The sequence below is a fragment of the Microcebus murinus genome, chromosome 16 (assembly GCF_040939455.1).
Source record: "Microcebus murinus isolate Inina chromosome 16, M.murinus_Inina_mat1.0, whole genome shotgun sequence".
NCBI classification, from domain to species: Eukaryota; Metazoa; Chordata; class Mammalia; order Primates; family Cheirogaleidae; genus Microcebus; species Microcebus murinus.
In genome coordinates, this window is record NC_134119.1 from 28,644,521 (window position 1) to 28,658,681 (window position 14,161).

At 37.3% G+C, this 14,161-nt stretch overlaps 1 protein-coding gene across 1 annotated transcript in view; it reads left to right on the forward strand.

The window, feature by feature from the left end:
* Nucleotides 1–14,161, forward strand: part of CSNK2A1 (casein kinase 2 alpha 1) — a 57,703-nt gene that overhangs the window by 14,710 nt on the left and 28,832 nt on the right. Inside the window, exon 2 of the mRNA XM_012755020.2 lies at nt 13,887–14,097. Within this exon, the coding sequence (XP_012610474.1) occupies nt 13,997–14,097 (101 nt within the window). The 5' untranslated portion in view covers nt 13,887–13,996. The remainder of the gene's footprint in view (nt 1–13,886; nt 14,098–14,161) is intronic.

Genomic DNA, 14,161 nt, shown 5'->3' on the forward strand with positions numbered 1-14,161 from the left:
AAAATACTGATTGAATGTATTGGTTATAGGACTATTCAGAGTTTTCATTTCTTCTTGTATCAGTTTTTATACATTTTTTTTCTTTAGAAGTTTCACATTTACTGGCATAAATTATTCATGATAGCCTCTTTTTACTATCTGCAGGATCTATAGTGATGTATCTTTTTCCATTCTTGATATTGGACATCTACCCTAATTTCTTTTCATCAGTCATGCTAGTGTTTTTTTAAGAGTCTTTTCGAAGAACCAATTAGCTCTGTCAGTCCTCTTCTTCATGTTTGTTTCCTATTTTTTTAATTTCTGCTCTTTTATCTTTTTCTTCCATTTTCTTTGGGTTTGTTTCTATTTTTAAATATATTGAGATATATGTAACTTAATTTTAGCTTGCTTTTCTAATATATGCATTTAAGTTTATAAATTTCTAAGTCTTGCAGTAATTGTATCCTACATGCTTTGAAATGTAATATTTTTACTAACAACCTATCTGTGTCCTATGCTTTATTTTTAAATTTATAATTGCACATATTTATGAGGTACAGTGTGATGTTTCATGTATGTATATATTGGGTATATAGCTTTTGTTTTAGATGTATTTTTTTTTAGATAGCATATGATAGGATTTTTTCCCTTTATTTTTTGAAATTGATATGCAGTAAAATTGACTCCTTTTTGTGTATACTGTTTGATGAATTTTAACACGCACATAGATTCAAATAACCACCATTACAACCAGGACATAGAACAGTTATATCACCTTCCACATGTGCACTCTGGGAGGCCGAAGCGGGAGGATCGCTCAAGGTCAGGAGTTTGAAACCAGTTGAGCAAGAGCGAGACGCCGTCTCTACTAAAAATAGAAATTAATTGGCCAACTAAAAGCATATAGAAAAAAAATTAGCCAGGCATGATGGCGCATGCCTGTAGTCTCAGCTACTCTGGAGGCTGAGGCAGAAGAATTGCTTGAGCCCAGGACTTTGAGGTTGCTGTGAGCTAGGCTGACACCATGGCACTCTAGCCATGGCAACAGAGTGAGATTGTTTCAAAAAAAAGAAAAAAGAAAAGACAAAAGAATGTTATACAAATAGAATCAAACGTTGGTATTTTGAGACTGGCTTATTTCATTCAACATGTTGCCTCTGAGATTCATCAAAGTACGGTGTGTAAATGGTTAATTCCTTCTTATTGCTGAGTAATGCTCCACTTACAGGTTAGACCATAGTTTTTTTATCCATTCACTCCTTGAAGGACATTTTGTTTTCTGTTCTTTGGTGATTATGAATAGGACTGCTATAAACATGTGGATAGGCTTTTGTGAATTTGTAAGTTTTCTTGGTTAAATATGTATGAGTAGGATTGCTGGTCATATGAAAAATGTAGGCTGGGTGTGGTGGCTCACGCCTGTAATCCTAGCAGTCTGGGAGGCCGAGGCAGGCGGATTGCTCGAGGTCAGGAGTTTGAAACCAGCCTGAGCAAGAGCGAGACCCCGTCTCTACTATAAATAGAATGAAATTAATTGGCCAACTAACAGATATAGAAAAAATTAGCCGGGCATGGTGGTGCATGCCTGTAGTCTCAGCTACTCAGGAGGCCGAGGCAGCAGGATTGCTTGAGCCCAGGAGTTTGAGGTTGCTGTGAGCTAGGCTGACACCATGGCACTCACTGTAGCCTGGGCATACAAAGTGAGACTCTGTCTCAAAAAAAAAAGTAAGTTTAACTTTATAAGAAACTGCCAGACTGTTTTCCAGAATGGCTCTACACTACTATTTTGCATTCATGCCAGCAGTGTATGAGAGTTTCAATTGTACCTCATTCTCTCTAGCACCTGGTATTGTAAGTATTTAACTTGTAATATTGAAATAATTTTAGATTTATAAAAGTTGCAAAGACAGAATCTTAATATACCCTTCACCCAGATTCCCCTAATATTAACATCTTAATTAACCACAGTACTTCATCAAAACTAAGAAATTAACATTGGTATAATAATATTAACTAAACCACAGACTTTATTTGGATTTTATCATTTATATCCTTAAAACTCTGTTCAAGGATCAAATCCAGGATACTACATTGCATTTAGTCAATGCGTCTCCTTAGTATCCTCCAGTCTGTGACAGTTTCTCAGTTTTTCCTTGATTTTTAAGACTTGGAAACTTTTGGGGAACACTGGTGAGATATTTTGTAGAATATCCTTCAGTTTAGATTTGACTGATGTTTTCTCAAGATTATACTGTGGTTATTATTTTGCAAATACTGCCGCAAAGGTGAAGTGCCCTTCTCATCACATTATATTGGGTATATGATGTCAGTGTGACTTATGAGTGATAGTTCAGTAGTGTCTGCTAGAATTTTCCACTGTAGAGTTACTGTTTCTCCCTTTACATACTTATGCATTAGAATGACATTCCTAAGTTCCTCTCATTTTCAAAGGGGAAGAAGATTAAACTCTGCCTCCTCAAGGGAGGCATATTAATTTGTGGACACATGTTAAAACCACCATAGTAATTAACAAACATCCTGGAGGAGATACTTTGAGGCTATGCAAATGACCTGTTTGTCCTAAAAGCTTTACTCACTAATTTTAGCATCTGTCCATGAATGTTGCATGCAGCAAATACTGTGCTGGTCAAATGGTGGTCTTCTGTTCCTATCTGTCCACAGATATTAGTTGGAATTCTTAAATAAGGAATTTTTTAATTTATATAGTATGGATGTATGGATATTTATTTTATTTTTTGGAGTTAAAATTCAGTACTCTTATTAGTTTGTTCAAGTTGTTTCAGCTTTAGACATTGGAGCTCCTTCAGGTTGGCTCTCATGTCCCTTCGACTATAATATTTGCCAGGCTATCTCGTTATTTTCCTGCCCCAATCCTGGAATCAGCCATTTCTCCAAAAGCTCTCGTTCCTTTTATTGGAGAATGATGTTTAGAAACCAAGATCTTCACTAGGTATTCTCATTACTACTCAATGTCACTGCTTTTAAGTGCTCTCAGCAAACAGCTAAGAATTTGCATAAAGTGATGTCTACTCTGTGGTATACAGTTCTATGGGTTTTGACGTAATCTCCTCTATGGTACTATATGAAACAGTTTCATTGCTATAGGGCAATCACTCATCTGTTCCCTATGCCTATGGTTTTGCCTTTTCCAGACTGTCATATAAATGGAAGTATACAATATGTACTTACAGGCCTTTGGAGTCTGGCTTCTTCACTTAACAAAATACATTTAAGATTCATCCCATGTTTTTCTTAATTCCAGGAATTAGAAAAAGGAAAAAAAAAACCCAAACAACAACAGAAAAGATGCATCCATGTTGTTGCACAAATGAATAGTTTGTTAAATATTCCTTGGTTAAACCATTTGCTTTTTTTTCCTTTTGGGCACCTTGGTGGTTTCTGTTTTTTCACAATTATGAATAAAGCTACTATAAACATTTACATATAAGAGTTTGTATAAATACAGGTTTTCATTTCACTTGAGTAAATACCTTTGAATGGGAGTGCTGGTTATATGGATGGTAAGTGTGTGATTAACTTTATAAGAAACTTCTAAACTGTTTTCCAAAATGGCTGTACTATTTTGCATTTCCATCAGGAAGGAATTAGTTCCTGTTTATCTGCATCCTCACTAGCTTTTGGTATTGTCAGTTTTTTGTCTGGTTTTTTAAAATTTTAGCCATTTTAATAGATCAGTAGTGGTATCTCATTGTGATTTTAGTTTTAATTTCCCTAATAACTAACAGTGTTGTGCATGTTTTCATATGCTTATCCATATAACCTCTTTTGTGATGTGTCTGTTCAGATCTTTTGCCCATTTTTTAACTGGATGGTTTTCTTATTGTTTTTTATATATTACAGGTACAAATCCTTTGTCAGATATGTGATTTGCAAATAGTTTCTTCTTGTCTCTGCCTTATCTTATTCTCTTAACAGTGTCTTTCACGGGGGCAAAAATATTTTAATGTCAATGAAGTCTAACTTACCAGTTTTTTCTTTTATGAATCATGCTTTTAGTGTTGTGTCTATAAACTGCCTAACCCCAGGGTGTAAGATTTTCTCCTAAAAGTTTGATAGTTTTGCATTTATATCTATGATCCATTATGAATTGTTTTTTATATAAGATGTTAGGTTTAGATTGATGTTCATGATTTTGCATATGGATCTCCAAGTGTCTCAAAACCATTTATAGAAAAGATTCTCCTTTCTCCATTGAGAACTGCCTTTGTACCTTTTTCAAAAATCAATTGGTTATATTTGTGTGGGTTGTATTTCTGTACTTCCCATTCTGTTTCATTGATGTACGTTTTGTCCTTTGTGCTAGTAACAGTTTTGATAACTATAGATTTGTAATAGTCTGAGAATTGGGTAGTGTGGGTTTTTCAGTTTTATTATCATTTTTCAGAATTGTTTTCATTAATCTTGTTCATTTGGATTTCTTTTTAATACATTGACTGCCACACAAAAAAAAACAGAAACTTTTCCTAGTACTCTGGGAGGCCGAGGCGGGAGGATTGTTTGAGCTCAGGAGTTCGAGACCGGCCTGAGCAAGATCAAGAACCCATCTCTGCTAAAAAATAGAAAGAAATTAGCTGGAAAACAGCTGATTGTTCTAAATACATAGAAAAAATTAGCCGGGGATTGTAGCGCGTGCCTGTAGTCCCAGCTACTTGGGAGGCTGAGGCAGGAGGATCGCTTGAGCCCAGGAGTTGGAGGCTGCTGTGAGCTAGGTTGACACCACGGCACTCTAGCCCAGACAACAGAGAGAGACTCTGTTTGAAAAAAAAAAAAAAAGAAAAGGAAAGAAAATAGAATAAAAACTTCCGAGTGTAATTTAAAGGTAAATATAAATAGAAAACAAAATTTATTGACTTATATTCATTTAATCCACATTTTTAGAATTAAGTTATCAATATTAATTGTAACAATAAGAACATTTTATATATGTTTCACGTGGCCTGGAGGTCAAAACTAAAATGAGGGGGCCGGGCGCGGTGGCTCACGCCTGTAATCCTAGCACTCTGGGAGGCCAAGGCGGGTGGATTGCTCGAGGTCAGGAGTTTGAAACCAGCCTGAGCAAGAGCGAGACCCTGTCTCTACTATAAAAATAGAAAGAAATTAATTGGCCAACTAATATATATAGAAAAAATTAGCTGGGCATGGTGGCGCATGCCTGTAGTCCTGGCTACTTGGGAGGCTGAGGCAGGAGGATTGATCGATTGAGCCCAGGAGTTTGAGGTTGCTGTGAGCTAGCCTGATGCTATGGCACTAACTATAGCCTGGGCAACAAAGTGAGACTCTGTCTCAAAAAACAAAAACTAAAATGAGTTAAATACAACTCTCATGGCAGTTAATGTGTTAATCCAATCTGATTGTCTTTTCCGTGGATAATTTATTTCATTTATATTTAATATAATTAGTCATATCTCAGTTTGATTTTTTTCCCCTATGTTTCTTATGTTCTGGATTTTTTTTCATCTCTTTACCATTCCTTTGGATTCTTTTTTATCATTTATTTTTTTCCCTCTTTCTACTTTAGAAATACATGTTATTTTTGTTCTGTAATGAGTTACCATCATAGATATCATAACTTACCACCATGACTTATCAAAGGCTAATGTTAAACAATAACTCTGTCCTCTTTTCAGATAATAAAAGGACCTCAGAACACTTTAATGACATCTCTCCAATGTAATATGCTTTTGTTGTCATGTATTTTAAATCTGTTTTTTAAAGCTTCTTAAGACATTGTTATTTTTAAATATAGTCAATGTTTAGAGTTTTCTAAAAATTTTCCTCTTTTTTGCTCTTCATTTTCTCATTCAACTCAAACCTTCCAAATGGAGTTTTTAAAAATCTCTTTCTTTAGAGATATTTGCTTAACAATAGAATTTTAATTTGGCAGCTATTTTTTTCAGCACACTACAGATATTAAGCTATCTTTGCTTCATTGTTTTGAAAAATCAGCTGTTATGTTCTTTGAATGTAATCTTTTTCTCTGCTTGCTTTTCAGATTTCTCTTTTGTTTTTGTCTTTTGTTTTCATTTTTATTTGTTTGAGATGCTCTCTCACTATGTTGCTTGAGCCTTGAATTCCTGGGCTCAAGCATTCCTCTGCCTCAGCCTCCCAAGTAGTTGGCCACCTTGCCCAGCTTTGGTTTTTCTGCTGTTTTATGATTATATGTTTAGTTGTGGATTTCTTTTTATTTTATTGATCTTATTTGAAAATTGTTGGCTTCTTGGGATTTGATTGTGTCTGATTGCTTCTGGAAATTTTCAGCTTTATTGCCTTTGCTCCATTCTCTCCTTTTCTACTAATACCAATTAAAAGTATCTCAAACTGTTTCACTGTGTTTTTCCTCTTATTTTTCTATAGTTTTGACTCCTGCTATGTTGTGGACAGTTTCTAGTCTATTTTTCAGTCGATTGTTTTGTTTTCAGATTTGTTGGATTTACTGTTAAATCAATCCATTTTACTTATTTCTAAAAGTTTTGTTTTTTGAATTCTGCTAGGACATTATATTTGAAAAATTATTGGTAAGAATCATTTGAGGCCTGTAGCCCACTTTCTCCACTGCGAGCTTGCTTTTATGAGGTATCCGTGGACACTACTGGTCCAGGAACCACCTTAAAACAAACTTAAGGTATGATAATGCACACTGATAACCTTTAATTCCTCCCTGTATCTTCTCTCCATTCACTCTCACCCTTAGGGTGTAACCCTCTGAAGTCCCAGCTTATTATGGAAAGGGTCCCCTATTAGACTCCTCACTTTGTGAGAGCTCTGGGCTGTGATTTATGTCAGAACAAAATTCTAATTTTTAGGGATCAGCAAAGGCCCTTTGAGCTTCCTTGCTTGCTTGCGTCTCTGGGTTCCCATTTTCTATTCACTTTTGGCTATAATTATGTCTCTATATTATTCAAGAATGAGTGAGAAGAGAGAGAGTATGTTTGTGTGTGAGAGAGTGTGAATGTGTTTCATCTCTTTTCTTTATTTGTCATCAGTGGGAGGGTTGACCCAAATAGCCTAGCCTGCCATTAATCAAAACATGAAAATTGCCTGCAGAAATCTTGATTTCTTACTTTGAATCATCTATACCACTTAGCTACTTGTCTTTCTAGGCATTTTGCTTTGTGACTGTGTTAGAGTTCTCCAGAGAGACAGTACCAATAGGATATATAAATATACAAAAGATGATTTATCAGGGGAATTGGCCAGGCTATCTTATCTGCAAGCAGGAGACCCTGGAATGCCAGTAGCCTTGCTCAGTCTAAGTCTAAAAGGCTAAGAAGGCAGGAGATGGTGGTGGGGATAGGGCGGCAGTGTTGGGATGATTCTGATGTAAGTCCTGGGATGTCCAGGAGCAGGAGAAGAGTGTGTCCCAGCTCCAAGAGAGAAAGGGAAATACTTTTTTTTGTTCTATTCAGGCTCCCAACTGATTGGATGGTGCCCACCCAATTGAGGGCAGATCTTCCCCACTTAGTCCACTGACTCACGGCCAGTCTTCTGAAAACATCCTCATAGACACACCCAGAAGTATTGCTTTACCAATTCTCTAGGTATTTCCTAATCCAGTCACATTGACATCTAAAATTAACCTCTGTAGTGAAACTGGTTTGTGTGGGGAGTAGAGAAAGGAAAAGAAAGAAAGAATCACAAAGATTGTAAATTATTCTATTTGTTTTAAGCACAAACTGTAACAGTTGAGTAGAGTAGACTAATAGTCTCCAAATCAGATATAAAAGGGTTACTGATCTGATGTGCTGCTTTTTTTTTTTTTTTTTGAGACAGAGTCTCACTTTGTTGCCCAGGCTAGAGTGAGTGCTGTGGCGTCAGCCTAGCTCACAGCAACCTCAAACTCCTGGGCTCAAGCAATCCTTCTGCCTCAGCCTTCCAAATAGCTGGGACTACAGGGATGCGCCACCAGCTAATTTTTTGTATATATATATTAGTTAGCCAATTCATTTCTTTCTATTTATAGTAGAGATGGGGTCTTGCTCAGGCTGGTTTCGAACTCCTGACCTCGAGCAATCCACCTGCCTTGGCCTCTCAGAGTGCTAGGATTACAGGCGTGAGCCACTGATGTGCTTCTTATAGGGAATAATAAGGTGTGCCAACTTTTCATCATTTTAAAGTACACAATTATAGGTCTTTAAAAAATTTGTTTTTCTTTAGAGACATGGTCTCACTCTGTTGCCCAGGCTAGGGTGCAGTGGTGTGATCATAGGTCACGTCAGCCTCGAACTCCTAGGCTCAAGTGATCCTCCCAAGTAGTGGGGAGAGTAGCTGGGACTATTAGGCACATGTCACCACCCTTGGCTGGTCTTTAAAATTCTTAACTTGCTTAAAATGTTTTGCTTTACAATTTCTTGTTTTAGTGCTTTTCATCTGAATAATTCTTATACATCCTATAAAAGTAAGCTTAGATGTTATTTTTTCCCTGACAGCTTTTCCCCAGACATTTTAGGCCCTCCATAAATATTTGTTGAATGAATGATTGGTTGTTGGTGGTTTAAATACCCTTCAATGCCTACAGAGCACCATGACTTAATTCTTTCCAACACTGATCACTTGAGATTGTAATGGTCTGTTTTCTCTGTCTGAGAGCAGATATACTTTCTCTTTATTCTCCAGGGCCTAGAGAAAGAATCCCTTCCTGGCAACCAGGCACACATTTCCTGGTACGTAGTAAGTGTTCAATAAATGCTTACTGAATGAGCATTCTCCTCTTGATTTGAAAAGAAGAGAGAAATTGAGGACAACTCTGGACATGTGAGACAAGTAATTATGATAGTATTAGCTACTCGTGCTTTTTGTATTTGTTTGGCTTTTTAACCAATGCCACTTTTATAAAGGGAGAAAAGCAAGTTTGTTTCACTAAATTTTTTACTTTGGCTTCTACAATAAGGCAGGAAAGTGTATCTTCCCCCTGAGTTCCACAAATCTTATCTCTTACTAGTTTACTCTACCTGATTACTTGGAAAAAGAGTTTATTTGTTCTCTGCAGCAATGCTTAAAAGGTGGTTGGTTCCTCATATAGCTGCTTTCCCTCTAAACCATGCAGTTAGTGCAATCTAAGCACAGTCCTTGTTCTTTTTTTTTTTTTTTTGAGACAGTCTCCGTAGAGTACAGTGGTGTCATCATAGCTCACTGCAACCTTAAACTCCTGGGCTCAAGCAGTTCTTCTGCCCAAGACTCCTAAGAAGCTGGGACAACAGGTGCGCATCACCACGCCTAGCTAATTTTTCAATTTTGTAGAGAGATGGGGTCTTGCTATGTTGCCAAGGCTGGTCTTGAACTCCTAGCCTCAAGCAATCCTCCCACTTAAGCCTCCCAAAGTGCTAGGATTACAGGTGTGAGTGCCCATGCTGGCCCTTATTCTTTACCATAGAAGTCTTTGTCTGTTCTGGATGATTTTGAGATCTTGTTCATTTGCTATGGTTGATCTAGTAATGGGAGGGGGATTTTATTTTATTTTTTTAAGAAAATAAACATTAGGGTTAGAAAGAACTAATACAACTAACTATATTACAGTTAGAAAATGGACTTTTTAAAAGTTCCAAAACAATCGTTTCCATTTCTAATACTAGGAAATTCCTCAATAAAAATACATTAGCAGAAATGACTAATCAGATTTGGACAGTTTTCTGGTATTAGACCATTACTAAGCTTCTGTTTTCTTTATTGTTTCCAAATTGAAAAATAGGAATGGAACAGAACAGAAGAGATTAGAGGAAGGAGCTAGCTAAGGGAAAGGGAAGTTTTTATTGAAGTTAATTCTATATTTAGTATATGCCTGTGAACTTATACTTTTGGCCATGCATAATTTAGCCTTATGGTTTAATGGAGTTTTTTATTTACTTATATTTTACTGAATAACAGGTCATGCAGAGCCATGAAATTGGCTTGACATAGTCTGACTTCAGGAGGGAAAAATTTATTAACAAGATACTTTTTCATAGCTTCTATTATTCTAAACATTGAGTACACAAGACTTAGCCTTGTCTTCATAATCACTCTGAAGGCTTTTAGGTAGACATAGTGGCCTGAAATTATTAGCCACTAAAGTTACACCTTCTTTCATGCAATTACATGGGAACAAAAGAACAATACTAAAGTAAGATAATTTAAAATGGAAATTATTAGGAAAGATAATACTTTTCTATAAATCAGAGTTTTCTTTTTCCTCTTCCCTCCCCTCCTCTCCTTGAGACAGGACTCTCTCTGTCACCTAGGCTAGTGTACAGTGGTGTCATCATAGCTCACTGCAAGCTCAAACTCCTGGCCTCAAGCAATCATCCTGCCTTGGCCTTCCAAGTAGCTGGGATTACGGGTGTGCGCTACTGTTCCTGGCTAATTTTTTGGTTTAAAAAATTTTTTTAGAGACAGAGTCTCACTATGTTGCCCAAGTTGGTCTTGAACTCCTGGCCTCAAGCAGTCCTCCTGCCCTCCCAAAATGTTGGGATTACAGGCATGAACCACCGTACCCAGCCTTGTACTAGATATTCTTATTTGTAAACTAGGGGACCTAATGCTTGCCTCAGACAGTTGGGAGAATTAGATGTTTAAGCTGAGAAATTCTTGAAGCTCTGGACTTATAATATCTATCTGTTTAGAATCTCCTTTTGAGATTTCAAAGCCATTTTAACCTTAAGTCTAAAACTTATCATGTGAGCTCTCTTCCAGAATGTTTTGTTTTCATTAATAGCACCAACAGTCAAACCAGAATTTAAAAGTCACTTCCCACTTCTTACCACATTTTCTAGTCCATCCAGAGCTATTGATTTTACACCATAAATTTTGTTCCTCAAATTAGTGCTTATCTCCACTGCTCAAGCAGCCATTATGTGCTACTATAATAGCCTTCTTTCTCCCTAAGTCCTGACCCACACCCAGCCAGAGTAAAATTGTTTTAAATGTACATATGGGTCACTTTTCTGCTTAAAACTTTTTAATGAGGCTGGGCGAGGTGGCTCACACCTGTAATCCTAGCACTCTGGGAGGCCGAGGCGGGCAGATTGCTCGAGGTCAGGAGTTTGAAACCAGCCTGAGCAAGAGCAACACCCTGTCTCTACTATAAATAGAAAGAAATTAATTGGCCAACTAACACATATATAGAAAAAATTAGCTGGGCATGGTGGCGCATGCCTGTAGTCCCAGCTACTTGGGAGGCTGACGCAGTAGGATTGCTTGAGCCCAGTTTGAGGTTGCTTCGAGCTAGGCTGATGCCACAGCACTCACTCTAGCCTGGGCAACAAAGTGAGACTCCGTCTCAAAAAAAAACCAAAAAACTTTTTAATGAATTTTGTTACCCTTAGTCCACAGATAAAATCTTTAATGAGGCCAGGTGCAGTGGCTCACGCCTGTATTTCCAGTACTTTAGGAGTCTAAGATGGGAGGATTGCTTGAGGCCAGGAGGTTAAGACCAGCCTGAGCAACATAAAGAGACCCGGTCTCTACCAAAAATAGAAAAATTAGCCGGGCATGGTGATGCACACCAGCTATTTGGGAGGCTGAAACAGAAGGATTACTTGAGCCCAGGAGTTTTTAAGTCTGCCTGGGCAGCATAGTGAGACTCCATCTCCAAAGAAAAATGAAAACAAACTTAAATAATATTTATCTTTGATCACATCTCTTCCCTGTCTTTTCACATCCCCTCTTTATCATCATCCCTTCAAAGTCCCCCCCCATCCCTTTCAGTGCTGTTTTATTTATCTGAAGTTGCAGAGCCACAGTTCAAGAACCCTCTGTTCCCATGTAATTAATGATGAAGGCCTACCATTTGAAATTCATGTGAGTACCCCTCTTACTATAAGCAGATTATTTGGTATGCATGATACTATAGTGAAGCACCTCTTTAGGGTGCTGCATAATAGTTAGCTAGTCATCCTCCCAGTGGAGAATCATATCTACCAGTTCATAAATTAGGTCCCAACTGATGAGACCCAAAGCTGCAAGGGTCATTCAAATACTTGAGAATCTCAAGAGTTTCATTAGTAATTAGTCTTACTTTGCTCTTCACAGAGATTGCAAAGGCCTTTGCGAGAGCAGAGGAAGACTGGATGATAAGAATGTACATGATTCCTTCGCTGTTTACTTCCAAAAAAAAAGAACAAAAAAAAGAATGTACATGGGCTAGCAAATAAGGAGTTGGGGAATAGTTCCCATGAGTCAAGTGGTTTCCAGGGAGAAATGAGGACTCATTTTGTAATGTCATCTCCACCTGTGTGTGTTAACTAGCACTCAGAGGCTGGAAGTTAACGACAGCTGGTTAAAATTTCTAGAAATAGTGTGGTGATAGTAGTGCAAGAATGGGAATGTACTTAATGCCACTGAATTTTACGTTTAAATTTGGTTAAACTGGTAAATTTTATGCTACATATATTTTACCACAATTTTTTAAAACATTTCAACAAACTGGGTGCTATGCTGGCATCTGTAATCCTGGCTTCTTTGGAGGCTGAGATGGAAGGGTTGCTTGAGGCCAGGAGTTCAAGACCAGCCTGGGCAATGTAGTGAGATCCTGATTATTAAAAAATTTAAAAATTAGTCTGGCACAGTAGTGCACACATAATCCCTGCTACTCTGGAGGCTGAGGCGGGAAGATCAGTTGAGCCTAGGAATTCAAGGCTGTGCACCTCTGTACTCCAGCCTACACAATAGAGCTGAGACCTTGTCTCTTAAAAAAAAATTCTAAATGAAAATGTTTCAACAAAAATGAAGTATCATCTAAATTCCAATTTTGCCAGTATTGTTTTTTATAGCATCTCCTTCCCACTTTCCCTCCCCTGCAGTATAGGATACAGTCAAGAGTAGGGTATTGCATTTATGCAATGTCTCTTTAGCCTCCCTTTGCCTTTTATGATATTGACATTTTTTAGAAATACAGTGCCTCCTCCCCTTTTTTAATAGACACTTCTTTTTCTGTTTGTCCATTGTTTCCTAGTACTTAGAGTGAGGTTATGCAATCTCAGGCAAAAAATTGCATAGGTGATGTGTCCTTCTGAGCTTATCATACCTGGAGACTCAATACATTTTTAATTAAATACATAGTGAAGGGAATCAACAAAAGTTGTAGGAATTTTAGAGAACAAAGACAAAAAGATTGGAATAGTCATCATTATTAGACATCATGGCAAGACATGATTAAAAAAGAGACTGATTTGATAGCATGCTTCTAAATTTTACTGATTTTCTCCAGTGTCAAATTTTGCATTAGCTCAGCTAATCTATATTACTGTCTTGTGTTAAATCAAGAAAAAAATTACTGATTTCACTTTTTACATTTAATGAAATCAAATGTACCTTTCAACTAGTTATCAAGGGTCTACTGATTATTACTTAAAGGTTCCCCCAAGTGATTTGGATGAATATAAGATGACATTAAACTTTGGTGTATGAAAACAAGTCTTTATTCCCTTCCTGGTTTCATCAAATATAGTCAGACTGACAGTTTGTACTGTTGGCTTTGCCACCATTCTAGAGCCTTTTAGCACCCCTACATGAGTTGTAGAAAGCTGCTGAAAGAAAAGTACTTTTCTTGCCAATACCTTTTGTAGAATGTATAAATAGTGGTAATGCTGATGCATCTATCCTTGATGCTATTTTTCCCTTTCAGGCTATCTTACAAAGAAAATTTTCCATGCAGAAGTAACAGGCTATTACTTTGCAAATATGATTAAGGCAAATATCAGTTTATTTCTTAGAATTTTTTTCATGTTATAGGAAACATTGTAGTTGACACAGTTGGGATATAGTCATTGGTTAACAGGTAGGAGAACCAGAGCTATATTCGAGGCCATTATTATTCATAAAATGATATTTTTTTTCTTCTCATATACTTTAAAAAAATAACTTCTTGGCCTTTGTGCATTTTGTTTCTGCAGTTTGAAGAAAACAGGTCTGAAACGAGGTCTTACCCCCAGCTGCCTCTGAACACGGTGACTTGCCAGATCTCCAAACATCAAGTCCAGCTTTGTCCGCCAACCTGTCTGACATGTCGGGACCCGTGCCAAGCAGGGCCAGAGTTTACACAGATGTTAATACGCACAGACCCCGAGAATACTGGGATTACGAATCACATGTGGTGGAATGGGGGTAATTGTTTTTATTTACTTTGCTATACTCACCCAAAAAGCTGAATCTTACAGATTTGTTGAGT